Source organism: Trichoplax adhaerens, genomic scaffold (assembly GCF_000150275.1).
Source record: "Trichoplax adhaerens TRIADscaffold_4 genomic scaffold, whole genome shotgun sequence".
NCBI classification, from domain to species: Eukaryota; Metazoa; Placozoa; class Uniplacotomia; order Trichoplacea; family Trichoplacidae; genus Trichoplax; species Trichoplax adhaerens.
The window spans coordinates 6,239,569-6,266,371 of NW_002060946.1; the positions used below are offsets into that span (position 1 = coordinate 6,239,569).

General features: G+C 35.0%; 5 protein-coding genes across 5 annotated transcripts; 4 read left to right on the forward strand and 1 right to left on the reverse strand.

Moving 5' to 3' along the window:
• Window positions 1–984: 984 nt before the first annotated feature.
• TRIADDRAFT_63898 (expressed hypothetical protein) lies at window positions 985–2,759 on the forward strand (the record flags this gene model as incomplete). Its single annotated transcript, XM_002111613.1, has 5 exons — window positions 985–1,117; window positions 1,490–1,588; window positions 1,940–2,055; window positions 2,347–2,451; window positions 2,559–2,759. 5 exons carry the CDS (start codon window positions 985–987, stop codon window positions 2,730–2,732), a joined length of 627 nt encoding a protein of 208 aa, XP_002111649.1. The 3' UTR covers window positions 2,733–2,759.
• Window positions 2,760–3,923: 1,164 nt separating this feature from the next.
• Window positions 3,924–5,604, forward strand: TRIADDRAFT_63899 (expressed hypothetical protein; the record flags this gene model as incomplete). Its single annotated transcript, XM_002111614.1, has 5 exons — window positions 3,924–4,056; window positions 4,423–4,521; window positions 4,866–4,981; window positions 5,231–5,335; window positions 5,440–5,604. The coding sequence occupies 5 exons, from the start codon at window positions 3,924–3,926 to the stop codon at window positions 5,602–5,604; spliced, it is 618 nt and encodes a 205-aa protein (XP_002111650.1).
• A 1,883-nt stretch (window positions 5,605–7,487) lies between these two features.
• Window positions 7,488–11,171, forward strand: TRIADDRAFT_63110 (expressed hypothetical protein). Its single transcript, XM_002111615.1, has 5 exons — window positions 7,488–7,650; window positions 9,234–9,332; window positions 10,156–10,271; window positions 10,554–10,658; window positions 10,794–11,171. The coding sequence occupies exons 1-5, from the start codon at window positions 7,518–7,520 to the stop codon at window positions 10,956–10,958; spliced, it is 618 nt and encodes a 205-aa protein (XP_002111651.1). The 5' UTR covers window positions 7,488–7,517; the 3' UTR covers window positions 10,959–11,171.
• Window positions 11,172–13,179: 2,008 nt separating this feature from the next.
• On the forward strand, window positions 13,180–17,485 carry TRIADDRAFT_50246 (uncharacterized protein; the record flags this gene model as incomplete). The annotated part of the gene is made up of 16 exons (XM_002111616.1): window positions 13,180–13,213; window positions 13,332–13,375; window positions 14,006–14,090; window positions 14,461–14,530; window positions 14,689–14,719; window positions 14,802–15,041; window positions 15,138–15,194; window positions 15,406–15,500; window positions 15,618–15,780; window positions 15,866–15,974; window positions 16,122–16,244; window positions 16,383–16,561; window positions 16,632–16,775; window positions 16,846–16,905; window positions 16,994–17,260; window positions 17,393–17,485. 16 exons carry the CDS (start codon window positions 13,180–13,182, stop codon window positions 17,483–17,485), a joined length of 1,794 nt encoding a protein of 597 aa, XP_002111652.1.
• Window positions 17,486–19,281: 1,796 nt separating this feature from the next.
• TRIADDRAFT_24056 (uncharacterized protein) lies at window positions 19,282–21,256 on the reverse strand (the record flags this gene model as incomplete). The annotated part of the gene is made up of 5 exons (XM_002112126.1): window positions 19,282–19,447; window positions 19,674–19,745; window positions 19,863–19,936; window positions 20,029–20,121; window positions 21,143–21,256. The coding sequence occupies 5 exons, from the start codon at window positions 21,254–21,256 to the stop codon at window positions 19,282–19,284; spliced, it is 519 nt and encodes a 172-aa protein (XP_002112162.1).
• Between the last annotated feature and the right edge of the window lie 5,547 nt (window positions 21,257–26,803).

A 26,803-nucleotide genomic window follows, 5' to 3' on the forward strand; every position in this document is an offset into this window, starting at 1 on the left:
AAAATTGTTTAAAGGTGAAAGATAAGTTAGACTGGAAACCATTACGAGAATTGTTGACGCTTTGTATGGAAATATCTGAAATGAGGTGTTCTATCGAACTATTCAAGTCCCTAACTGCTACACAGAGACTTAGGAATACATTCTAAATCTTGATGAGATGCTCAAATAGCCTCGGTTCATATTTTAGGTTTTTGAATGTGCTACTTTGCATTTAAATCATATTTACCGTGTTCTACGACGAATGGTAGCGAAAATGCTTGAGACCTCGACTAAAGCACAAGCTAGCATACTATAATGCTCAAGAGAGTGAACAACACAACCAGATTATGAATTTATGCTCTCCGGTTTGCAGGAGCAGCAGATTATTTATTGCTAAACGTAATCGATACAGTCAGCAGTGATAGTGTAGTAACAGTGTACCGCAGAGGATATAAATAACAGTATGGCCGTTATAAAATTTACTTCACAGTAAAATAGTATTCAACATGGAAACGCTTGTCCAATACTTCTGACAACTCAAGTGTAATAAACTTTGATCGAAAATTTTATAGTACTGTACAGTACATTAATGCATGTCTGCATCATTTTAAACACAAATACTGAGGGTAAAAACTTTCATTATTAACTGAAATAAAGGAGTCGACTTATTTTTATTATGTTCATCAATTTAAACGGCATCACATTATCAGAGATCGTAAATGATTTGGCTATTTTCTTCCATATTGATTTGATGGTCGTACACTAGCGAAGGGCGTACTGTACAGTGTACAGTAGACGTTTATTTGCAGAGAACGGAATAGCCCCGCCCCTAGTAGAACGTCATAAGTCAACCCTAAAGATGCTCCAGTCACCTGTGACGTCAGTGTTTATAGCCTAATAAATTCACCATTAAATAGGTAAAGTACGTCAGAAGGACTTCCAACGTCTCCTGTAAGCGTGCACGCTTTGCTGAAAGATCTTTGTCGGAACTTTTACGATTTCATAATGCCCAACTACCGTTTAACGTACTTTGAGGCTCGAGGTCGTGCCGAACTTGCTCGCTACTTATTCGCTTTAGCTGATGTCTCTTATGAAGATGTTCGCGTTACTTCAGAAGAATGGAAAAAGATAAAAGGCGGTTAGTGCTGTAATATACTTTTAAAAATTGCTAATTTTTGCCCCCCAAAATCAATCCAGCGTCATCCAGCTTCAATCTACAAATAGAATGTAGTGCAAAGAAATTTAGTATGTATCCTAATCTCTCTAGCTGTACGCAATCTACAGAATCGTAGTACTACAGCTTTAGTGTTGTCAAGACAGCGAAACAGAATTTACTTTACTTCCTTTTATCGCTTCTATACAATTGTCAATTTAACCATTAGTGGCAATCTGTCAGGAATTGGCATAATATTCCTACTGTACTTTTTAACTACGTAAAAATATAATAACTACATCGTGTAAACAATTATTTACGATGAAAATGATTGAAAAGTTTTAATCTAAATTGCAGATTCTAAGGCTCCTTTTGGACAACTTCCGATGTTAGAAGTTGATGATAAAGTACTGTGCCAAAGTGACGCAATTGCAGTCTATCTTGCTCGAGAATTTGGTAGGCATTTATGATATAAGTACTTAAGATATAAGTACTTAAGATATACGAGTAAATCTAATTGCTACTCGTCTTGCATCATAATTATTTATCTATTTCTTACAGTTAATTGTAGGATGTTATTACTATACACTTGTACGCTTATTACTCCTTAGTTACGGCTTTAATTAAACATAACTCGCATTGATCTTGTACAATTATACTTATGTTTCGAATTTTACAACGATAAAGGCACACACAAAGATTGTCAAGTTTATTTTGCTTTGTTTAATCGATTTATTTAAGCCATAGATATAACTAGATAAACCTTCATCATCTGAATACTTGATGTAATAATGTGTTATATTGTAGGATTAGCTGGTAAAACTAGTTGGGATGAATACAGAGTTTACGTCGTTCAAGGAGCTTTTGGTGATGCTATGACTAAGATTATTGGTGTTCACTTCGAAGCGGACGAAACTAAAAAGGTAAGGCATCAGTATCGTAGATTTATAATAATATGATATGACATACAATACAGTACTGTATTCAATGTAATGCATTTCCTAGTAACTGGTATTTACTGGGCAGTTATCGTTAGATATCTTAATCAATGTTTTATGATGGTTTAAGTTATTATCTATTTATTACCTTCTTGTTACTTGCGGAAAGTACAGAAACTATTCTAAGCACGTAGTAATGTGCAGTGACTCATGTAATAGTTTGTCAACTGTAGAAAGTTAATATGTATTTACGTATCCGGTGCCATTTATTTACAGGCCGAAAAACAGAAAGATTTCTCTGAAAATTTTCTTCCTTCATGGTTAAGTGCTGTTGAAAAAGTATATAAGGAAGGTGGTACCAGTTTTTTCGTTGGTGACTCTGTAAGTATTTAGTAATACATGTGAGATAGCTCCAAGCTATAATTTATAGATATATGCTGTGTAATCACTATCAACATATTCTTACTGTAATTGCATTTTACTTTTAGTTGACCCTTGCCGATATATACTTTCTTATCGCCTGTGAGACCCTCCAAGTCTTTAGCCAAGGTAGCAAAGATATCTTTAAAAGTGCTCCTGCTTTGGATGAGCTGTTCGATCGCATAGCTAATATTCCCCAAATTAAAGCTTGGAGAGAAAAGCGCCCGAAAACACAATTTTAAACATGCAGAAAAGTTGCAGCGATTTTATTTTCCTTTAGATTGGTAATTAGTATTGCAATTCCTAACGTATATTGTAAGCGACTTCCCTAACTTATAGCTGATTGGTGCCAATATTCCCTTGTTTGTTCTGTGTGCCTTGTGATCTTTAAATCCCTTTCAATAAATTTGCTCGTATTAGAACTACCAGCTGCGTTACTTATCTCTATATTACTGTAGGTACCAATGTACTGTGCGTCTTTGTATGCAGTATAATGGGATCGAATGGCTGAACATGATATTAGAAAATAATACAAGACAGTTTTGGAAGGAATAGATATTAGACTTGACGCTATCGAGAAAATTGTTTATGCTGTAACGATTGAATGGAGTTATCAAATGATCATTGCTATAATAGTATAATACAGTACAGTATATCTTACCCAGATTCTTAAATCCTTAAATGAACCTGGATACAGTATCAAGCTGAACATTTTAGGACAGTACTGTCGCATAAACACCAGCTACAGTAGCAATCTAAATGACTTGCAAATTAAGTGATGGATTACAGTACTTGAGTAAAAGCCCCCTGTGATTATGCTCCTGGTAACCTTAAAATATTAAGTTATAAATTGCTAAGATGCTAACACCAGCTACTGTAGCAATCTAAATGACTTCAAAATTAAGTGATGGATTACAGTACTTGAGTAAAAGTCCCATGTGATGATGCTCCTTGGTAACCTTAAAATATCAAGTTATAAATTGCTAATGTTCTATTCATACTTTAGCTCTGCAGTAACCATAAAATTAAATTATGGATTGCTTAAGTTCAATCCAGGATTAAGCTCTGTGGTAACCGTTAACATTAGCTGTTAGTTCGTCAGCATTTTGTTGCTGACAGTAAATGTGATATCTAGTGCTAGTGTCTGCAGTGGCAGCCCTTGAGTTTTGGTTATCAACTTTTCCCTTAGTCATTGTCGGTGGTTTTCCAATGATGTCGTGTAGAGTACCGTACTGTACACTGTACAGTACTGTACTGTACTGTACTGTACTTTGTGACGTCAGTGTAGATAGCCCTAGTGATAGGTCAGACAAGAAAACTTCAAATACGTCATAACAATTTCAAAATCTTCCCTGCTTTAAGCAATCCACAGAGTGTGCAGTGCACGCTTGCTGAAAAATCTTTGTCGCAATTTTTACCAATTGATTTTCACGATGCCGAGCTACCGTTTAACGTACTTTAACAGTCGAGGTCGTGGCGAAATTATTCGCTACTTATTCGCTTTAGCCGGTGTCCCTTACGAAGATGTTCGTGTTACTTCGGAGGAATGGAAAAAGATGAAATCCGGTTAGTGCTGTAATGTACATTCAGCGTGATCCAGCTTCAATCGACAGTAGAAATAGAATGCAGTGTAGAGAAATTCAGTGTGCAACTTAAATCTCTCTAGCAGTACGCGGACCTATAGAGATAGTACTGTAGATCAAGCATACACCTCTGAATCGTAGTATAGCTTTAATGTTGTTAATACAGCAAAACAAAATGACTTCCGTTTATTGCTTCTATACAATTTTCAATTGAACCATCAGTGGTAATCTATCAGGAATTCACATACAATTTGTATTGTTCTTTTGAAGGCCGTAAAACTATAATAACTACATCGCATAAAAATTATTTACGATGAGAATGATTGAAAAGTTTTAATCTAAATTGCAGATTCTAAGGCTCCTTTTGGACAGCTGCCGATGTTAGAAGTTGATGACAAAGTACTGTGCCAGAGTCACGCAATTGCAGCCTATCTGGCTCGAGAATTTGGTAGGCATTTGCTATACCCTCGTAGAAGTACTTAAGATATACAGTACGAGTAAATCTAATTGCTACTCATCCTACATTATCTATTTCTTATCATTCACCGTAGGATGTTATTACTGTACACTTCTACGTTTATTACTCCTTATTTACGGCTTTAATTAGTCATAATTTGCATTGATCTTGTTTACGGTAGTTATACGTATCTTTTGAATTTTACTACGATAAAGGCACACAGAAAGATTGTGAAGTTTATTTTGTTGTATTGATTCATTTATGCCATAGATATAGCTAGATAAACCTTCATCATCTGAATACCTGATATAATAATAAACTATACTATATTGTAGGATTTGCTGGTAAAACTAGTGCGGATGAATACAAAGTTTACGCCGTTCAAGGAGCTGTTACTGATGTAATGACTAAGCTTATTGGTATTTTCTTCGAAGCGGACGAAGCGAAAAAGGTAAGGCATCAGCATCATAGATTTACAATATGATTATAATATGATATACAATACGCTACGCTACTCTATTCGATCTACTCTTAAATTAATGAATGTTTTAAGACATTCCTTTTTTACCTTCTTGGTATTCCTAGAAAGTACATAAACTATTCTAAGCACGTAGTAATAATATACAGTGATTCATGTGCCGTAATAGTTTGTTCACTTCAGAAAGTTAATATGTATTGACGCATCCGGTATCATTTACAGGCCGAAAAACTGAAAGATTTCTCTGAAAATTTTCTTCCTCCATGGTTAAGTGCTGTTGAAAAAGTATATAAGGAAGGAGGTACCAGTTTTTTCGTTGGCGACTCAGTAAGTACTAAGTGATACTTGTAACGTGATTCCAAGCTGCAATTTGCAGATGCATACTGTAAAGCTATCAACATATTCTTAATAATATTGCATTTTGTCTTTAGTTGACCCTTGGCGATTTATATTTTCTCCTCACTGCCGAGACCCTTCAAAGCATGAACAAAGATATCTTTAAAAGTGTCCCTGCTTTGGATGGGTTGTTCGATCGCATAGCTAATAATCCTAGAATTAAGGCGTGGAGAGAAAAGCGCCCGAAAACCGATCACTAAATATACAGTAATGTTACAGCGACTTTGTTTTCCATTAGAATTGGTAATTCAGTGCAATTCCCAACTTGCAACCAATCTCCATAACTTGTATTTGATTGGTACCCTGGAAAATATTATATTATACTTGAGCTGAGTGCAACATTCCTTTTGTATGTTATCTATGCTTTGTCGTTTTCAAATCCCTTTCAATAAAGTTGCCCATATTAAAGCATAATTACCAGCTACATTTACATCTCTACAGCATATATAGGTAGCAATATAATGGGCATCGAGTGGCTGAATAGGATATTAAAAGATAGTACGAGACAGTTTTGGAAGGAATAGATATTAGACTTGGCGCTGTCGAGAAAATTGTTTATGCTTAAACGATTGAGTGAATGGAGTTGTCAAATGATAATTGCTATAATAGTATAGTACAGTACTGTAAATCTTGACGAGGTTCTTGAATCCTCAAATGAACCCGGATACAGTATCAAGCTGAGCATTTTAGGGTGGTACTGGCGCATAAACACCAGCTACCATCAGCAATCTAAATGACTTTAAAATTAAGTTATGGATTACTTGAGTAAAGGTCTGTGATTATGCTCGTTGATGACCTTAGAATTAAGTTCTGAATTGCTAATCTTCTATTCAGACCCTAGTTCTGTGGTAAGCATAAAATGAAACAATGGATTACTAGAGTTCAAAACACAGATAATGTTAAGCTCTGTGATAACCTTAACATTATCTGTCTTTTTGTCAACATTGTAATTGTTGCTCACTACGAAAACGTGATTTCTAGGAAAAGATTAAAGCTGCAGGACAGCATACTGTATATCTGAGTGGACAGTAATTCATTCATTAATTAAAGTAAGGAGTACAGTATAGTGTACACAGTACATACGAGTATACGCAAATATATCGATGACACAAGACATAACAGCCAGTTTCAAATTTATCTTTATCTCAGCTTAGTTTCTCTAATCTTTTCAAAATTTCAAATACTGAACGCCATTGTCACAACCCTCACTTGTGGCAAAGGAAAGTAAAGAACTCTAGTGTAGTTACTTAAAACTTGGGCTATTTCTCCCAGTACTTTCAGTTTCTATGAGAGCAGTGTTTGAGAACTCGATTTCTCGGCTGATCTCTACAGACAACTGACTAATTATTACACTATTCTTCACGATATGAGTCTTGCCATTTCTTGAGCAATTACTAACTTTATTCTACAAACACACGCGCTTAAATGGGCTTCTACAGTGAATTCCAATATTAACGGGTGAGAATTCATACTTTACAAGTTACATTAATTAGTATAATACCATTACTAAATATACGTACATGTCGATATTCTCAGACTTAGATGGCTGCAAGCTATCAGGTGTTAAGACGCTTAACCTTCGTCCATATACGGCTCAATTTTTAGAGATTAACACACCTTACAAACCTACAGTAAATTAACTGTTAACAACTTCTATTTCTATCGCATTTCTACCATTCTATTATCAGCTACAAGCGCATTAAACATAGCACATAACCTTATCTTATCTATTCATAAGCATTCATTAATCAACAGTTGCTTAATTAGTAACGGCGTACCGCGACAGCCATACTTTTTCTTTTCCTCAATTTTATTTTAAAACCCTGTAATTAAATTAAATTAACACTAAATAATAGAGCCTCATTTTCAACTTTTGGCTAAGTAATTGACTCCTTGTCAGTGGTTCTTCGTCATAGTTTTATTTCATATGCCCAATTGCCCATGCGTACAGTACTAGAGTACGGTACGTCATGATCTTGATCTGTACAATCTGTACAGTACAGTACTGTACGTCATCTAAACATGTGATCAGAAGCCCACACACACGCTACAGCACAAGCAACGAGCAAGAAAGAAACACATCTGTTTTTAGCGTTACCGAAGATCTTTGGACATGCCGAGCTACAAATTGACTTACTTTAACAGCCGCGGACGTGGAGAAATCATTCGCTACTTGTTCGCTTTAAGTGATACTCCATATGAAGATCTTCGCTTGAGTTCTGAAGAATGGGCAAAGCAGAAAGCCGGTTAGAGTAATGATAATAAATAAATAAAAAAAAATGACTAGCACTCAGAGTGCGTACTGTACTGCACTTCTTTTCCAGCGTAGATGATAATATATATATATACAGTATACGAGTATATAATTTAGACTGTCCTCTCTTTCTGCTCCCCTTTCTCTTGTCAGTGCTGTACTACTACTGTATCAACAATTGCGGTAGATTGGCGTTACTATTTTGCACATGGAAAGTTGAAATTTCATCAATTACCACATTTTTACTGAGTGTAAATCAGGCGTACGCCCAGTAAACACAAAGTCATAATCTGTGTGGCGAAGCGTGGTAAGCAAAGCTAGATTCGACTGTGCCCGTTTTACAACGGGTATTACGAAGCTAGTATATTTTAACAAAGGAGTCATGGACTCTTATCCGCTTTCGCTGCAAAACACTGATTTATATCAGTTTATTGGTTTAGTCGTTCTGTACAGTACAATGGACATGTTGTTCGATATGCCGTGTCTTGTAGTAGTTCGTTTTGCAAATCATTCTCGTACATCCCTGGTCATACTGTATATTAAAAAAGATTATAAGAATTCTATCAAGAATAATCCAGCAAATCAGTTGCAGTATACACTTCAGCTTAAGTCAGGTCGATCATTTTCATGGTACTATTTTGCAAAATGAAAGATTATGCAATCGAAGGCTGGCTCATTCTAAATCGACCTTATACGAGTTGGTATGATCAGTGTCTCAGCAGATACACTATTATAGTAAGCAGTTGATCGTCAAAGCGTTTGCAAGGAATAGAACTTTATTAAGACTTATAAATGCGAACTAATAAAGAATGACAGCTACAGTATCATGGAATATTCTAGAACTTATTAGTTAGTTATTATAATATACATAGACTGAGTATTCTAGAAGATTCTATATGCATATGAAGTTCAAATACATGCGCATCTAAGACTGACCCTTACGAAGTCACTCTACTGATACTATGACAATATCAATGAGTAAGGAGACTCAATAGATCGTCATTTAGTGCAGTTATAAAATCAAGAAAGTACAGTATAAGAAATACTGTAAAAATTCATTTCGACTCATATTACTGTTGATCTGTGCAGTTTCATTTGATCCTCATGAATCGTAACGCTAGCAAATATTTTAGTCTTTGTCTTTGCACCATTTTGGCGTGCTACATCAACGCTGCATACCCATTAGCGTTCTGTACTTTTACTGTAATCTGTGCTTCTGTGTGCAATAAAAGGATTTTGACAAAATTGATACTTCTGTGGTTCTATGATGGCAGGCACTACCGTAGGGATGAAAGAGAGAGAGATAATGGAGATACTGTAATTAATTTTCATTTTCTTTTATTTCTTTGGTTACCAGATTTACCAACCTACTGTGTCTGTATTTGTCTAAAACAGTACTCAAAACTCGGAAGTGCTAGCAGATAGTACACAGTACAGCACAGTATAAATATATATATATATATTGTCATAATTAATTAATTATTGATTAATTAAATCGGTGCAGTCATGCGCAATTACATCGGTTATATACGAATGCTAAGCTGTAAACAAATGTCACTTTTTTTTGGACTTCAGGTTCTAAAGCTCCCTTTGGACAACTGCCGATTCTAGAAGTTGATGGCAAAGTGTTATGCCAAAGTAATGCGATTGTCGCCTATCTTGCCAAAGAATTCGGTATGTTATGCCATATGCATGCTGCATACTAGTGCATAGTACGCGTACAGTATATTAGAAGGAAATACTAACCTTCGTTGGTTGTCTGAGTAATTTGACTTTATCTGTTTGACAATGGTACTATGAAGCTAGTTCGATTAAATTATAGTTACTAGGATTATTTCAAACGTTTACCAGTTGAAACCTTTATGCATAGCGAAATGATATAAAACTAACAGTCGATTGAAGGTTTATGTTAATTGATTTAAATATACTGTATACTGTTTCTGAATTGGTGCGTCGTGGTAATCTATGATCCTCCAATATTTCTCTAATACCATAACATGTATTCATTTAGTAAACTGCTGTTACTTTGAGTAGTATAACCAGCTATTACACCTTAAGTAAAGATCTAGCTGTAATCATTTGGTCGATATAGGCAAACTTAATGTAAGCCAAAGTTATCATACTCGTAGTTTAAATCAAACGCCTATTTTTCCGTCATACAGTACTTTGATTAAATAACTCTGCTCTATAAGTATATAATATAATATCCAAGCAGTATACAGTAGATAACCAATATATGTAGTTTATGCAAATTATCCTATTTGTCTGAATTTATCACTGTAAAGTAGTATTTATGTTATATATATACCGTATTGCAACTTGGGTACGGACGGTGTCTAGTAGTAGCTATTATAATTTGAACTTTAGCGCGTGTCTCTATTTATAACATAATACTTTATTCACTAAAGTTGGAAGATTGAGCTTATTGAAGATGTGATGAAACTGCTTAGGTAAAACACTACTAATACGTGGTATACATACTATCACCATATGTTAGGTTTTGCCGGTAAAACCAGTAATGATGTGTATAAGATCTATCTCGTTGAGGGAGCTGTTTCTGACTTGATAACCAAGCTCGTTGCAGCTCACTTTGAAGCAGATGAAGCCATAAAGGTCAGTTATAATTATTAGAATGATAACATTATGCGATGTGGTATCCTATTATATTTCTTACTTTTTGGAAACTGTAACTTGCACGAGTAATTTATATTTATAATCACATTTTAGCGATATTTATCGCATTCCTTGTAATACTTTGATATCCTGTATATGGGTAGCTCTAAGTGCGTGTGTAGTAATGTCAATGTTAAGAAATTAGGTATCCTAGTATCTAGTAGATATATTACGAATCTGATCTCGGATTTTTATTCCTTTGCTATCGTCATATGCATGCAGGCCGATAAGCAGAAGGAGCTGACTGAAAAATTTATACCGACATGGTTGGTTGCTGTTGAAAAAGTATTTCAGGAAGGTGGTACTAGTTATTTTGCTGGCGACTCAGTAAGTACGAAGCAGCCCTCGATTGTGCGCTGTAGCTGAAGTATATACAATTGTTGAATCCTTTTTTTGCAAGTGTACATATACAGTAGTGCACAATTGTTATAGCCTATTTCTAACGTTTTGCTTTGTTTACAGTTAACCGTTGGCGATTTATACTTCTTCTTTGCTGCTGAGTACCTTAAAGGAGCTAAAGAAGATGTCTTACAGAGTTTCCCTGGTTTGAATGGGTTGTTTGATCGTATTGCCAATAATCCCAAAATTAAGGAATGGAGAGAAAAGCGTCCTAAAACTGAATTCTAAATACGTAGCGGTGTAGTTGCAGTATTTCTCTGGAGAATTGATGTTTTCATGCAATATTTCCTAGTTATGCTTTGATCGATCTCCACTGCTGGTACTTTATTAGTACCCTGGATATACGCTTGCTATTTAAATTGGATTCAACATATCTTTTGCGTGTTAGCAATGCCTCAATATCTTAGGGAAGTTATGCTAATAAAGTCACCTGTATGAAGGGATAATTACTAACTTTGTATGTTGTATTGCCGCTTGTGATTTTGGTAGGCTTTGTAGCGCATAGAGTAAATTAGTGGATGATTCATACATGCATTTGGATGTTAAATACCTTTAGGATAGGATTAAGTCACTCAAGTAATGCCCATATAATATCAGCTGTATTATAATACGAGCTCGTAGCTTCTTTATTTCATTTACCGGGTAAAAGCTAGCATGCTATAGTAACGGTAGCATAATGCTGCAACTTCTGTATACGTGTATGTCAGAAAATCAAAGGTATTTGGGATAGCATTGACAGACTTTAAGAAGAAATCTTGCAAAAAGTGATTGTTAAACGATGGCTATGTCGTAATACATATGAGTATACTGTAGATCGGTAAAATTGATTATGGTGAAGCTATTACTCTATATCTTATCCTGACAGCATCGAGGGTCAAACAAGCAATTACATAGCCGATTTTATAGATATCATGGAAAAAAATAATGCTAAACGACGCAATTCGGTTTATGCGTCGCTGTCTACCACTGTGAAGTCAAGCGAGTTTGAAGTAGACGCAGCCTAGAAAGCTAGTACCGTAGTAAACTGCCGAAAAAAACAACGTACGATAGCAGTTGTGCATAGTGTAATGAAGACGTCATTATACTGTCTCTCGCGCCACTTGCCACAAGTGATGCACACTACAGTACTGTATGTAATATATTGTACGTTAATACTGCATATCGAGATTATACATACTGTACTGTACATAAAACGCGCAGGTTGATTAAGTCTGATGTTTGGATAAAGTTCGTAGGTGTTGATTTACCGTTGACTAACTGTAAAGAAGCCTTTTTTTCCAAGGTCAGCAATACGTACGTACACTACGTGGTGTTCTTTATGGATGATGTAAATGTGTTTTAACTGCGCTATAGGAATACTTGTATTAAAGTAGAATACTAGTGTATCAGGTAAGGTCCTTGAATGGAGAAGCAAGCAACCCGAACCCGATAAAACCCGATCAAATTGTTGATTTTCGAACCCGAAATGAGTGCAATCGCTATACAAACACTCCCCCCCCCGAGCTCGAGTCCAGGTGTTGTACTGTACATTGTACTGTAGTGTAGTGTACTGTACTGTACAGTGTACTGTACTGTACATTGAAGTCCAGTCTTGTGACAGTCGTGATGATCACAAATTGATTCACAGGAGTGTCCTGTCCAGTAACAATACTTCACAGTAAAGCCACACCAGTACGTTCTGTACTGTATCAGATTGTACTTAACAGTCTACCCTATGGTAGGTTTTAGCGAAGTTAACGCTCTACTGTACTGTACTGTATGTTTTTTTCTCAACTCTATGATCCACCCACATCAGTACCTACAATACTACTGTACAGTACTGTAGGTTTTTTCTCAACTGTATGATTAAACTAAATATTCTACCGTTGTTGAACTTTTCTGAAATCCATCACACGTGACTGTCATACCGACATGCGCTGATTCTGTTTTCCCTCGATATCCCTGCTTCCGTCATACAGTACAGTACGGGACTGTACAGTACTTGTCGACAGAGTGTACCGTAGCCTACCGGACTGTACACTGTACGGTACGGTACGGTACAGTACGACTGTGACTCATCCGTACAGTCGTCGTACTGTACAGTACGACGACTGGAAAGTGAATGCTGCAGTTCAGCGTCCTTCTTCATACACAAGGTAGTGCTTCAAGCTGCTGAGCAACGCAGTCACCTTGATCTATGTTAGCATCAGGCCATTATAAACTCGACTACGTTACGTACGTAGCTGCACATTGCCCAGTGGGTCATTACGGTAGTCTATCTCTTCCAGAGGATTGAGGAGTTTGCAACATGGTGAGTTATTATTGAGCAAAATAGCTTGTAGAACGATGTTTTAAAAGGAATAACTCTTTCATGGCTAGCTAATTCATTCACTTGCATCAATATATTACTATGTAGTCTGCAGATAAATCGAAAAAATTGATTAAAACATCGGATGAAGACCGTGAGAGCATGTACGGTTATGTACATGCCGTCTCCGGTCCTGGTAAGTCGAACAGTGATTCAAGGGTTCTTGTTAGATGTCAATGGATAAAAATGACTTTGCTTGATCGTTTTGATGACACTTAATAAATCTTTATTGTCTTCCCCTTTTTGACTTTCAGTGGTTACCGCTACTAAAATGAGTGGTGCTGCTATGTACGAATTGGTAAGTGAAAGGATCGATCAAATGATTCTACTTTAAAAAAATATACTCTTCAATGTACTGGTCACGCAATGAATCAGGCAGATGTGCATTTGCTGGCAATATGGTTATTAAATAATTCACTACAGCGATCCTTTTTTTCCATGCTCAATCAAACAAATGTTTTTCTCATTGATTATTATTGCTGTATGATGCTATGATGGATGAAAATTGTGAAAGCGACACAATTTCAATTCTATCCAAAACTGAACAAAGTGGATGCGAAGCCACTAAATACCATAGTCGCCGCTAGAAATCTTACGCTTTATTATACTGAAGATGCATGACATATGTACAGTCATCCACTTGTTGGTGGAACTGGCATTCTGTTTTTTGACAACATATGCCGTATACTGCATACTATAATGTATACTAGCAACAGAGAAGTTACTGCTTTCTATTTTTTCCCCTCTCTTGATACTGTTCTATATCGTTGACAAGTACAGCTAAAGTTTTTATGATAAGAAAGAGCGCTTTTACCTTGTAGCTGCATTCTTCTATAAAATAGGCCATTCTAAATACTATCGTAATGGATAGACTGACTGGTAGATTGATTGATTTCTTACTGACATTATTAATGATTGATTCAATTAGGTACGTGTCGGTCATAGTGAATTGGTAGGAGAAATTATCCGTTTGGAAGGAGATTCCGCCACAATTCAGACATATGAAGAAACCTGTATCCTATGTCCAACATTGCATTGTCCAAATGATCGTTTTTTAGTCAATAAATACTAATTTATGGTACATGTAGTTCAATCAATCAACCATACAAAGTTGTCTGCAAGCTATAGTATGTTAGGAAAATATTGGGAACTACAATTGTAGATGATACAATTACCGACTTACTTCATCATCATACCTTGGATTATGTTGATCCAGCATCTTTGGGCAATTGTACAAATTTCATACTACGAATCACCACACTAAGCCTACGTTACCGAAAATTGAATTAATTATTGTTCACGAAAATACTGCATATTGCCTATTCGCTGTGATTCATAACCCTAAATAACTTCGTCTTCCTTAACTCGTGTAACTAACTATAGCTGGTGTAACAGTTGGCGATCCTGTACTTAGGACAGGCAAGCCATTATCCGTCGAATTAGGCCCAGGCAAGTTGATATTGCTATTCCTGTAATAGTTATTACATCGATTGATGTGTTTTTCAAATAATCTTAAGGTTACTATAACTTGCGGCGATAGAAACAGAAATAGTAGTTTATAGTGAACTTATGTTTCTATAATTGTTTGCGCTCTCCAGGTATTATGGGTAGCATTTTTGATGGAATTCAACGTCCTTTGAAGGTATTTTTATCCAGTGTCATAAAACAATTATTACAATAGTGCATTTTGCATGAAAATATAACCTGTAACCTAATTTCTCTAGGATATTAACGAAATGACTGAAAGTATCTATATTCCCCGTGGTGTCAACACTTCTGCTCTCGGTCGTACCGCACAATGGGAATTTAAACCTAGAGACGCTAAAGTTGGTTCTCATATCACTGGTGGTGATATATATGGTATTATCCGTGAAAATTCTTTGATTGAGCACCGCTTAATGTTGCCCCCGAGTGCTAGAGGAACTGTAACTTACATTGCACCCCCTGGAAATTATACCATCAACGTTAGTCCAATACATTACGATTGAACAATATATCATGCTATTCCTGTCGTCTAGTTGAGTGGCAATTTTACACTAACGGTTTGAATTGTGTTACAGGATGTTGTATTAGAAACTGAATTTGACGGTGAGAAGAGCTCCTATACGATGTTGCAGGTAAAGAATCTACCAAACTAATTGTTGTTTTGTTGTTCATCTATTCTGCCTACTTATAGTATGGTATATTGTAAGCGCATTGATAGATTTCCTTGATAGTTTCCATGTTCAAATGAGGATAGTCAACACATGTAATACATGTGTATAGGCATACGTGCCAAGCGTTTATTAAAAGAATTTTTTAACCTTTATTACCATTTTGTCAACACAGGTATGGCCTGTTCGTCAGCTACGTCCAGTTGCTGAGAAATTGGCAGCAAATCATCCACTACTTACTGGTCAAAGAGTACTTGATTCCCTTTTCCCGTAAGGATATAACTTTCATCTAACATATTTTACATAGTGATTTCTGTATGAAGTAAGAAATAGATTGAGATATTTATAATAATAAACTCAACTAATGTTTCATTGTATATTATATAGCTGCGTCTTGGGTGGAACTACTGCTATTCCTGGAGCATTCGGATGCGGTAAAACTGTTATTTCTCAGTCGCTTTCTAAGTATTCCAACTCCGATGTTATCATTTATGTTGGTTGTGGTGAGCGTGGTAATGAAATGTCTGAAGTATTGCGTGACTTCCCAGAGGTTCGATATAAAAGTCAGATTTGAAATACTTAATCTCAAAGATATAAAATTCTAAGAGTTAATTGAATATCTTGAATAATGTTAGCTCACTGTTGAAATCGGTGGTGTCACTGAATCTATCATGAAAAGAACAGCTCTCGTTGCCAATACCTCTAATATGCCTGTAGCTGCTCGTGAAGCATCAATCTATACAGGTATTACTTTAAACTATTCAATTTCTAAATTGGCTACACTTTTTTAGCCTTTCTATGGTAATTGTATCATATGATTAAAGTCAAGTAGTGGTATAGAGCTACCGAGTTGAACCCTGTCACTTCTTACAATTATCCATTTTATTCTAGGTATTACCTTATCAGAGTACTTCCGTGATATGGGATATAACGTGAGTATGATGGCAGATTCTACCTCCAGATGGGCTGAGGCCTTGCGTGAAATTTCCGGACGTTTAGCTGAAATGCCTGCTGGTAAATACTTTAACAATTGATAGTAGATAATTTACCCTTGTCTGATTACTGTAACTAGTTAATATTACTTATAGTCATAAAACTGAACCAAATGTACTCATTTGACTAATCTTCTAAAATTACATTAATGATCAATAGACAGCGGTTACCCCGCTTATCTAGGTGCACGTTTGGCATCTTTCTATGAACGAGCAGGTCGTGTCAAATGTATTGGTAATCCAAGCAGAGAAGGTAGTGTTAGCATTGTCGGTGCAGTATCACCGCCAGGTGGTGACTTTTCCGATCCAGTCACTTCAGCTACCCTTGGTATCGTTCAGGTATATTTTAAATGATGCACGATATTAATCGCTAGGAACAGTTTATAAAATTAGGTAAATATTTTTTCAGGTATTTTGGGGTCTAGATAAAAAATTGGCTCAACGTAAGCATTTCCCATCGATCAACTGGCTTATCAGTTACAGCAAGTATCTACGTGCTTTGGATGATTTTTATGAAAAAAATTACTCGGAGTTTGTACCTTTAAGAACTAAGGTACTTTAATATAAGCTCAATTTTATTGATCAAAATAGTATTGCAACATCAGTATAATTGTTTGGTTTAGGTCAAGGAAATTTTACAAGAAGAAGAAGATCTATCTGAAATTGTACAACTTGTTGGCAAGGTAATATAAGATGGACAATAACTGAAAATATTTACGTTGTTTTCTATGAAAATATTCGTTAAAATTATGTATTTTTCATCTGCCGTAGGGTTCATTGGCTGAAGCAGACAAAATTACGTTAGAAGTAGCCAAATTAATTAAAGATGATTTCTTACAACAGAACGGTTATACCCCTTATGATCGTTTTTGCCCATTTTATAAAACTGTTGGTATGCTTCAAAATATGATATCTTTCTATGATTCGGCTCGTCATGCTGTTGAGTCAACAGCTCAAGCAGATAACAAAATTACTTGGGGAATGATTAAAGAACAGATGAATGATGTACTGTATGCCTTAAGTAGTATGAAATTCAAGGTACGTGGAATTAGTATTAACTTAATCATTCTAGTGATGAATACTTTCGGGTACTTCTAAACATACAGCATCATAATCTACTCTATTTCAATGATATTGATGCCGTTACGTACGCGTATTTGCTACTATTAGGATCCTAGTAAAGATGGCGAAGCAAAAATTAAAGCAGATTTTGCGGAATTGAATGAACGTATTCAACAGTGTTTCCGTAATATGGAAGACTAGACGGTGCAGCAAACTTAACAGACAAAAATGTCTATTTATAAAATATATATATGAGGGCCACCGTGAATTATTTCACGCAGGTAGTTCCAATGTAAAGCTATTACAAGATCTTTAATCTGGTTTGATTTGCCAATCACAGGTTTTGTTGACCATAGTAGCGCTTTATCCAAGATAGAAGTAATAACGTTCCTGCGGCTATATGATAATTTTTCTTTCGGTAGTTTATAAATTTTATTAAACTAGCACATTTATATCGACTAATAGCATGCATTATGTGTCTAATGCCCGCAGTCTGTTTTAAGTCGTAGAAATTTATTTATCTAAACAAGATTAAATTCTATAATTAGAAGCTGATTTTAACCTGGCATGTGTTTCATTCATTATATCTCATCTTATTACATTTTTAAAGTAATCTTTTGATGATATTGCTAATGGTAAATAAATCAAATGTTTTGCGTCAATTCTTTGTATGGTGTCTAGAAACATTCTAATTTATTGATCTATTATCTGCTAAATGCGATCATAGTAAGGCGTAGAGAATTGTAGTGACAGCTGCATGCATACGTCGTGTACTGTACATACGAATATAGGCAATGTTATAATTCATATTGGTGCAAAGAAATTGACAAAGCGTGATTGGGCCAAGCCACTACCTTGAATGGCTATCAATATTAGCGTTAGCGCTACTTGCATCCTCATGTATTCTTTAAAAAATAAGGATAATCTATCGTGATATCCGATAATTTACAGTGAAATCTCCTTAATTACTAGCCCAATATCAGGAATGAGTTTAAAAACGAAAAAATTTGGCGTAATGTTTTCATTTTTACAGTCACCGTACGTGAACAGATTAGATTTATACCGTAAATACTCATATGCTAGTACAGTATAGTGGGGAAAACAAAATAATTCTTTTGGACAGCACTATAATAATAACTAACAAGCGACTACAAGATGTTATCAGCTTACAGATTGCAAAATCTTGATTTCAAAAGCCAATGATAGCTAACTAGTGTATATATATATGTAATAAATGCATATGCTATTTATTATGTAATTTTATAATAAGAAAAGAATTTTGAATTCAAGAATTTATACACATTGTAAGTACGCGTATTCACTAATCGTACACATCGTAAGCATTGACTTATTTTCACTATCTGTATGAAGTCAGATAGTAAATAGAATAAATTATCGTTTGATAATCATTTAATGTAATGGTAATAAGTTACTCATATTTAAAAATATATCTTCAATAATATTAGTACAGTTTCGAGAAATCCCTCTCTGATACAATGTGTGGTTATGTACAGCGACTAGCAAGCAGCAGAACTTTCACATCCAGATAATTATTGTTAATCCATAACTCAATTTGCAGGATTTTAAGGAAATTATTCGATATCAAAACTAATTTAATTTAAATTCGAGATTATTAGATCGTAATCTACATTAGTACTATAATTAGTGCTTTGATACTGCTTGGTAATTTGATATACAATTACAACGATATACTATAGTAATTAACAACGTCCAAAACAAGTTTACTTATTTACATGAGTTACGTATTTCATATATAACAACGTATTGGTAAAGTGATCACTGTAATATTGACGAGTCTCATAACAAACACCTTTAATATAGATAATGTAATTTATCGAATTATGAAACAATATCCTTTACAGAAAATAAACTTGATGCTTTACAACGGCTCAATGCAGTATTCAATATTGCATCACATTTGCGCTGCTTTGTACAATCCAGAATGCACATAAACGTTTGAAAATTAAAGGCTGCATTTATAAATACAACGAACCATCCTCTGGCTTTAAATAACCAATAGCAATTAGAACAACATCTATTAGTGTCCAGACTCCTAGACCACCAAGACTAAACAATTTGCCTAGGCCTGTACGCCAATACCCTAAATAAAACCGATCAGCGCCAAAACCTCCCAAGGTAATACTGAAAGTTTCGGATCAATAGACAAAATGATATTAAATAACTTGTTTGGTACAAGTCTAATTAAAGGATATCGTGTAGTAGAATCAATAAGATTAGCTATTGGTAAGAGTTTATTGCAATGTTTTATTCATCATTATTTTATTATCATCAATGGTACAATATAAACTAGGTAGTAAGTGGCAATTAAACTAGAGGATTGATTAATGGTCTCGCTAGCGATACGCACCTAAGTATAACAGCTGTGCTCCAGTGATGTCCCGAAGTCCAATTACATTTAACATTTTTTTGAAATGTTCTACTTCCTTCAAATTTAGTTTATTTAATTTATCCTTAGTAAAGTAGTGTCACCATTTGATGCCTATAGCGATCAAGTATTTATGATATATTACCATGAAATACGACTATACGCGAGTACTTACCTAAGCAAAGAATACTATTATCGATGGTGCAGGTGGCAATATATGTTGAGGTACTTTTATTTCCGACAGCCTATTAATACAAGAACAACAATATCATTTATAGTTCGATTGAGAAGTAGTGCTCTTGGTAAAAGTAATGTATAAGGAGTATGCGATTCTTACACGGCAACTGAAGTTGCTAGAACATGTATAATTGGAAGATGGAAATTGATAGCAAAACGCACATTTCATTGATCGAATGAAATTATCATCTCCCTAAAATAATTTATGATAAGATTAATTAATAAAAGACTAGCATTAGTTTTAACGCTGTCTGTAAAGCAAGATAATGCTATCATTACTATTATCCCAGTGAAAAATAATATAGTATCGTTGGCGTGTAGTCATTGGTGATAGATTACTAAGTCTGGTGTACAAACAGAAAATACTTTGTTCAGGTCGTGTATCTGTAAGAATAGGTGATATAGCGTCAGCAAGTTATTTTAAAAGTCCCTATTAGGACATCCCAAGGGTAAGTATATTCCATGGGCATAAAAGTATGCCTACATGTACTCTACTGTACACGTATGTTGCAGTAGGTTGATTTTTGGATGCTCCGAGATAGATCAGAGTGATTTTTAGAAGTAGAGTAAAAGGCCACAACAGTGTCTGTTACAGTAGGCTATCGGGCAATGCGATTTGTATCGACAATGTAGATCAAGTGAACTTACAGTTTTATAACATAATCATTCCAGCTAGCAAACTTTCAATTGGACTACTAGGAACTAGAAAGTCTTAACTTATGAACAAGTAGAACTCTTATTTGAATTCATGAGAACTTTCTACGTTATCACGATAGCGGAGTAATACCAGGCTGTAAGAAACTATTGCCTTATAGTATGATGGATGGATTCATGTCAAACTGAAGCCATGAATAACCCATCTACTCGTACAGTAATTGAATGACTCATTGACGATTGAAAAAGTTTAACAAAAGCAGTCAACATTCTCTTCGGTAGAGTAGAGAGAATAAACAAGTTGAAATGACGATTGTAGCGATACTGTAGACTAGAGTAGTACATTGTCCGGCACAGTACAAGTCTTTCTCTATACGAGTATTTTAGTGTCTATCACTATCGTTCTCAGCCAATTGATCCGATCCATTGGACAGACTACTCTGGTGCATTATTAGCCGTTCTACAACGTCGTTAAGACGGCATTCGGAATTGAATCGATTGAGTGGGCAAGTAGATTAGATGATTCGTGATGGTAGTGTAATCAATGTCCAATTACTCACTTTACAGTTGATGCCAGGTAAAGATGAACAATTGACAGTTAATTCTTCTCCATAAAAGCAGTTGTAGGTCATGTCACATTGCAAGCATATAGCAGGTAATTGACTGCATTGCATCAGTGAATGACTACATTTATCTTCCCTATTTTGCGTTGAATTGGTCACCATCAAACTATCGGTCGACGTGGTAGAAGGTAGCAAAGTAGTAGAATCTGAATCTGTGGCTAAGGCTGAAGGCCTAGAGACAAAACCGATGATGATGACGACGATCCAACTGACCACTAATCTATCCATTCCAGCCATACTGTCTTCAAGATGGTAATGACTCGTCCACTACTAGACGGGTTCGTGTCCAATGCTTTAACAAGATCTTCTCACTAATAACATGAAGGACAACATCCACTAGTACATGATGATTTTGTAGGTATGGTGAGGAAATAAGATGCTCGATAGCGAAAGAATGATAGAAGCTCGACGAAAGAAGTTTTGTGGAATGGAGAACCAATGGCCGACAAAAAGGACCGGCGCAAGATGTTTTTGTACCAGCGAGTTCTTCTTGCGTCCATGGGTACCGTTCCGTCCCGAATATTACAGTACACAGTACAGTATCATGGAGGGACTGTACACTGTACACTGTACTGTACACTGGACACGACAGTACGGTGTCGTGGACGGACAGCACATCCTTTACAGTGTACAGTACAGTACTATACAGTATCATGGAAGAACTGTACACTGTACAGTGCATTAGGGCGGACGGACAAGCCGTCCTTTACAGTGTACAATACAGTACAATACAGTATCATGGAAAAACTGTACACTATACAGTATCCATGCAAAAGTAAAAGAGTGCAGTAACCGTTCCCGTGTACGGTACTGTACAGTACAGTACAGTACTCTACAGTATAGGAGAAGTACAGTCAGTGTACACTACAGTATCAACTATCAACTACGGTACTGCCCATGATGGAGTGGGATGGATGGACGTACAGATTGGCGAAAGCTTCTTCCTCCGTCATTTCAACACATAAAATCAAATCCAATATGGGCAATAAAGGAGATGCGAATGAGATGGATGCACAAATTGTAAAATCTGTCAACATCTTGCCAGTGGTCTCTACCACAGCCTTTACACAGGGATAGACCTATATTACATGTCCCTATTACTGCATTAACACGCAATGCAACTGGATGATTCATCAGCATAGCACGTACAAGCTGCAAACAGAAATGCAACAGTATGATGCGCTATCGGTCGGCATTATTATTCCATTCAAGTGAATATTGGCAAGATGAAGTTGAATAGGATCCAACTGGTAACAAGAATCACAAGTACACGTACGAAGGATATGGATCTTAAGACGCTTGAAAGAGTATTTTTGCCTACTAAGGGATCAATAAAAAACGATAGCAGAAAGGCAAAGGGAACTGACTTTATGATGAACTTATTAGGCATTTGGACGCTTGATTAATATGCCTTCATCAGATAGTCGCATTCCATTTCATGTTAAAGTAAATGCTAAAATGAGAAAATCAATCAACAATTGATTCGACCACCTGAATCAATTCTAAAAAACAGGTGGACATATTTCCATCAGACATGCAACTTGTGTCAATGGCGATATTTTAACACATACGAGCGCACATTATTACATTGAATAATAGCATCATCCGCTATTTAAACACTTATCCTTAATAATAGAAAGTTTATTTAATTTATACTCTACCGTCATTATGGCCAATGCATAATCAGAATTAAATATTCAGCGTAATCTAAATGAATGCTTGTTGTTATCAATGAAGTACAACGGGGCAGCAATTAAATTTCAATTTTTATTAGCATAATTAAGACGCGAGACTGCCTAATATACAATCGATTACGTCGATAATAATTGTGATACAATCGGTCATCAATTAGACTGATCATCAAGGATAATTAAAGTCATAAACGATTCTATCAAGTTACGCAATGATCTCCGTTTCTTCTTTACTCATTGGAATCAATGAATTATCCATTAATAGACTATCAATAAGCCGTAGGTCTTTGGATAATGCGTATAATTTGGCTGTTGAGAGTCATATAAAACATGATTCATTTGTTGATCGCATTAATCAAGATCTTACTTTTAATTTAACTGGGATATTACCATCCAGGATAGCTTAAATAGAAAGGTAGATATTGTACTCGTCTCTTGGATATCAGTATTGTTCTATCGTAGGCCAGTTAAGGAATATTTTCATCGAGTGCTTTAAGGCTGTTACTTCTTTCATTAATTCATATATTTCATTAATAAATGAACTTTTGCTTGAGGAGCGAAAGTAATGACTAGAAACGGACTACTGTAGCCATCGATCAATTTGGCTAGTAGCATTGACCACAGACTTATATTTTTTGCCCTTTAACATACGTCAAATATCGATCGGGCAGGCGTTCATGAGTACACATATATTATTCTTCATTCAAAAATCATGAAGAGGAATTGAACTCAATATCATCGACTCTACAAATTTCCCTACGTTAAATGATTGAATCAATGCACTGCGATGACATCTTATTTTATCATCTTACCAAAGCAAAGATTTTATTCTTGATCTTTTGCCCAATGCTTCTAATTAACGCGTTAAAATTAGCATCAATGACATGATTCAATCATGTAAGAATATTCATATAAGAACAGATCATTCTTTCAGTAACGCAACAGTTATAGCATGGCAGGCTCATTGAATAGTTTTAGTCAACTCTATTATAAACTATTGAAATGAAAATGATTTATCCAATACTTGATGAAAGTAGAAACTCATTTTCAATGTTACTAAATGCACCAATAATTAACTACGGTTAGTTGCTTTCAAAGATCGTCAATAAACTACTCGTAGAATTACCACTTACTTATTCTGTATTCATTTCTGCCCTACAATTTCATATCTGCAACGATCGACCCGATACTTAAAGTTAGTTTAGCTCAGAAAATAAGAAAACAAGATGATACTCTAAAAGTTGAAATAACGTTGAACCCTTACGATATTCTTGTTCGTATGGCGTCACTTTAAATTTATTGCATAACTAATTCTATTTAAGCTAGTGTAATAGTTTCATTGAGACTGGTTCATTGTACTAATCTATCCCAATAAGCCATAACAATTTATCAATTAGACAACTACTAAATTAGACAGGATCGCACTGCCATTCCACTGACGAGCAACTAGGTATTAATATTGCAAGCCAATGGGATAAATCTTGCCCTATTAATGGCAACGATTTGAAAGTATTGCAAAATAATTGATACTATCTCTTGTCTGGATTAGCTACTAGAGTCAAGTGTTGAATATGGAATTGGATTTTAAAAAACAATAATTCATTAGGTCAATGTCAAAGTAGTCTATTTATAAAATAAAATTGTGATACTAAATTAGTCTATCCTATCGAAAAGATGTGGGCTTTCTTTGAAAGAATGAAGCAAATTCCTAAGTGTTATTGACGTAAAGAAACAACTGAGAAATGAGATTATACCAATCAATATTAAAATCTTATAGAGCTAGAGTAAGAACGGCAAGGTTTGATTTTGATTAAAGTTTGATGAAAGAGTTTTCCTTCTATTTGGAGACAAGATAAATGATCGGAGCTAATGTAGTAAGATGTTGAATAATATGAAATCGCATAGTTAGCAATCAAGACTGAATCCTTTCCTTAAATATATGTATATTACGGCTACGACGTAAAGAAAGAATCTAAAAAATCAATTAACTGCACTTATAGTAATCTATAAATAACGGCAATATTGTCGTAAGTAAGAATTAAAGCATTATTCATTGTGTTCAAGTTTATTTTCGGACTGAATCATCATCATCGTCATCAGTACTTTACATATAAATTGTTTTTGAATTATTGACCGCGATAGAAATGATCATGCTAATCTAGTTGTAATTATAAAATAAACTTTGTTAAAATAACTAGCGATCATGCAATAGAGTTAATGAAATAATTCATTTCGAGCCCTATGTCAATAAAGGATGAATACATGAATCTAGAGTCTATCATCACTATAAAGTCTCAAAAAAATCATCATTGACATAAATTAGCATAGCTCTAATCAAATGGATCAGTGTTGACATTAGCTTGAATAATAATGAATTCACATCTAGCTAGTTCTACGTCAACACTGATCAAGATAGCATGCTTGAATTACATTATCGACCATCAATAGAGAATTAAATTTATAAAAACAACATCTACTTGTTGATTATAGCATTCGTGGCAGTCGAGCAGCATCTGTTCTCTTAATTGATGAATAAATAAATTATACAACTCGAATTTTTAAAATACTTCATTGACTATAAATTAATATTCACTGCAATTAAATCGATCATTTGGTCTACTTCCATTAATATCCGTCAAGAGCTTACGACTTTTCCAGGTTAGTCGATAAAATTTCTGTTAATTGATTATTTGTAAACGCACGATTTGTATCTCTCTGGTTTTAATCTTCACATCGAGATTCTATCCCTACTTTGGTCAATCAATGTATTATGTCTCGGTAAAAAAATTAGCTCATTAATATCTTTCATATTCGATTTGCTTTCAACTTGATTTTGTCATCAACTATCAGTCTTAGCCATAAATGGAGCTAATATCATGATTTGCTTTACCATTTTCCATCATTTAATCAACATTATCAAATCACGAGTTCTCTATACCAAAGTTGATCTATACTACAGTAGTTGGGAAGCACTTGAATTCATTCATGATTTAAGCGTAGAAAGTGGGTCATGATCTATAGATATTTCATTTCTATATGATATAAAAGTCATCATTGAAGAATCTACAATTTTCATTGAACAATCCTTTGACAATACTATCCTATGAGCATCACGAAAAACCTATTGCTAAGTGCAATATCGGAAAAATAGCGATCAACATTTTGGAACACTTTTATGTTAAATCCAATGAAGAAACTAATTTTTAAAAAAGATTGCTGAAGATGTACTCCATAAAGTACTGGGTATTGAGTTAAATATAAAATTCGGAGATATCCGCAGTGTAGCTCAACAGATACAATCAGGCTAAATAAGTGAGGAAAGATTGAAAATATTTCTACAAATATTTTTTCCGTAGTACAGTAACCCAAAGACGTATTTTACATACGGTGTTAGAATGCCTGAGATCTCGATATGAAACGAAGGTTTATTCCATGAATATGTCATGAAAGTAATAAAATGCAATTTTCAGTCTTGTATAGTTGGCTATGGAAAATCACAGTAAGATAAAAATCATGATTTATCCACAGCTTGAATATGATATACGATTTAAATATCGTATGTAATGATTTCAGCTAATCACCATAGTAAAGTTAAGCACTCATATACTACAACATAGTCAGGAAATTGCTTTGGGTTTTATTTTATGGCCTGTAGTCTTGAAGAATTTGTATTATTAGTAGACTGTTAGCATTTTTCCTTTGAATATGCATCATCTTTATCTGTGTAGAATACGCAGCATTCATAGAAGTAAATCGTTCAATAAGCTTGATGCCATGCTACGGGTAAACGATATTGATTCGACAAGAAACGATAATCTCTCCATGCCGAGATATAGAGATATGTGCTTTGGCTATAGAGCTTTATTGCATCAATATGATCTTCATGTTCCTTGAAAACAGCATTAAC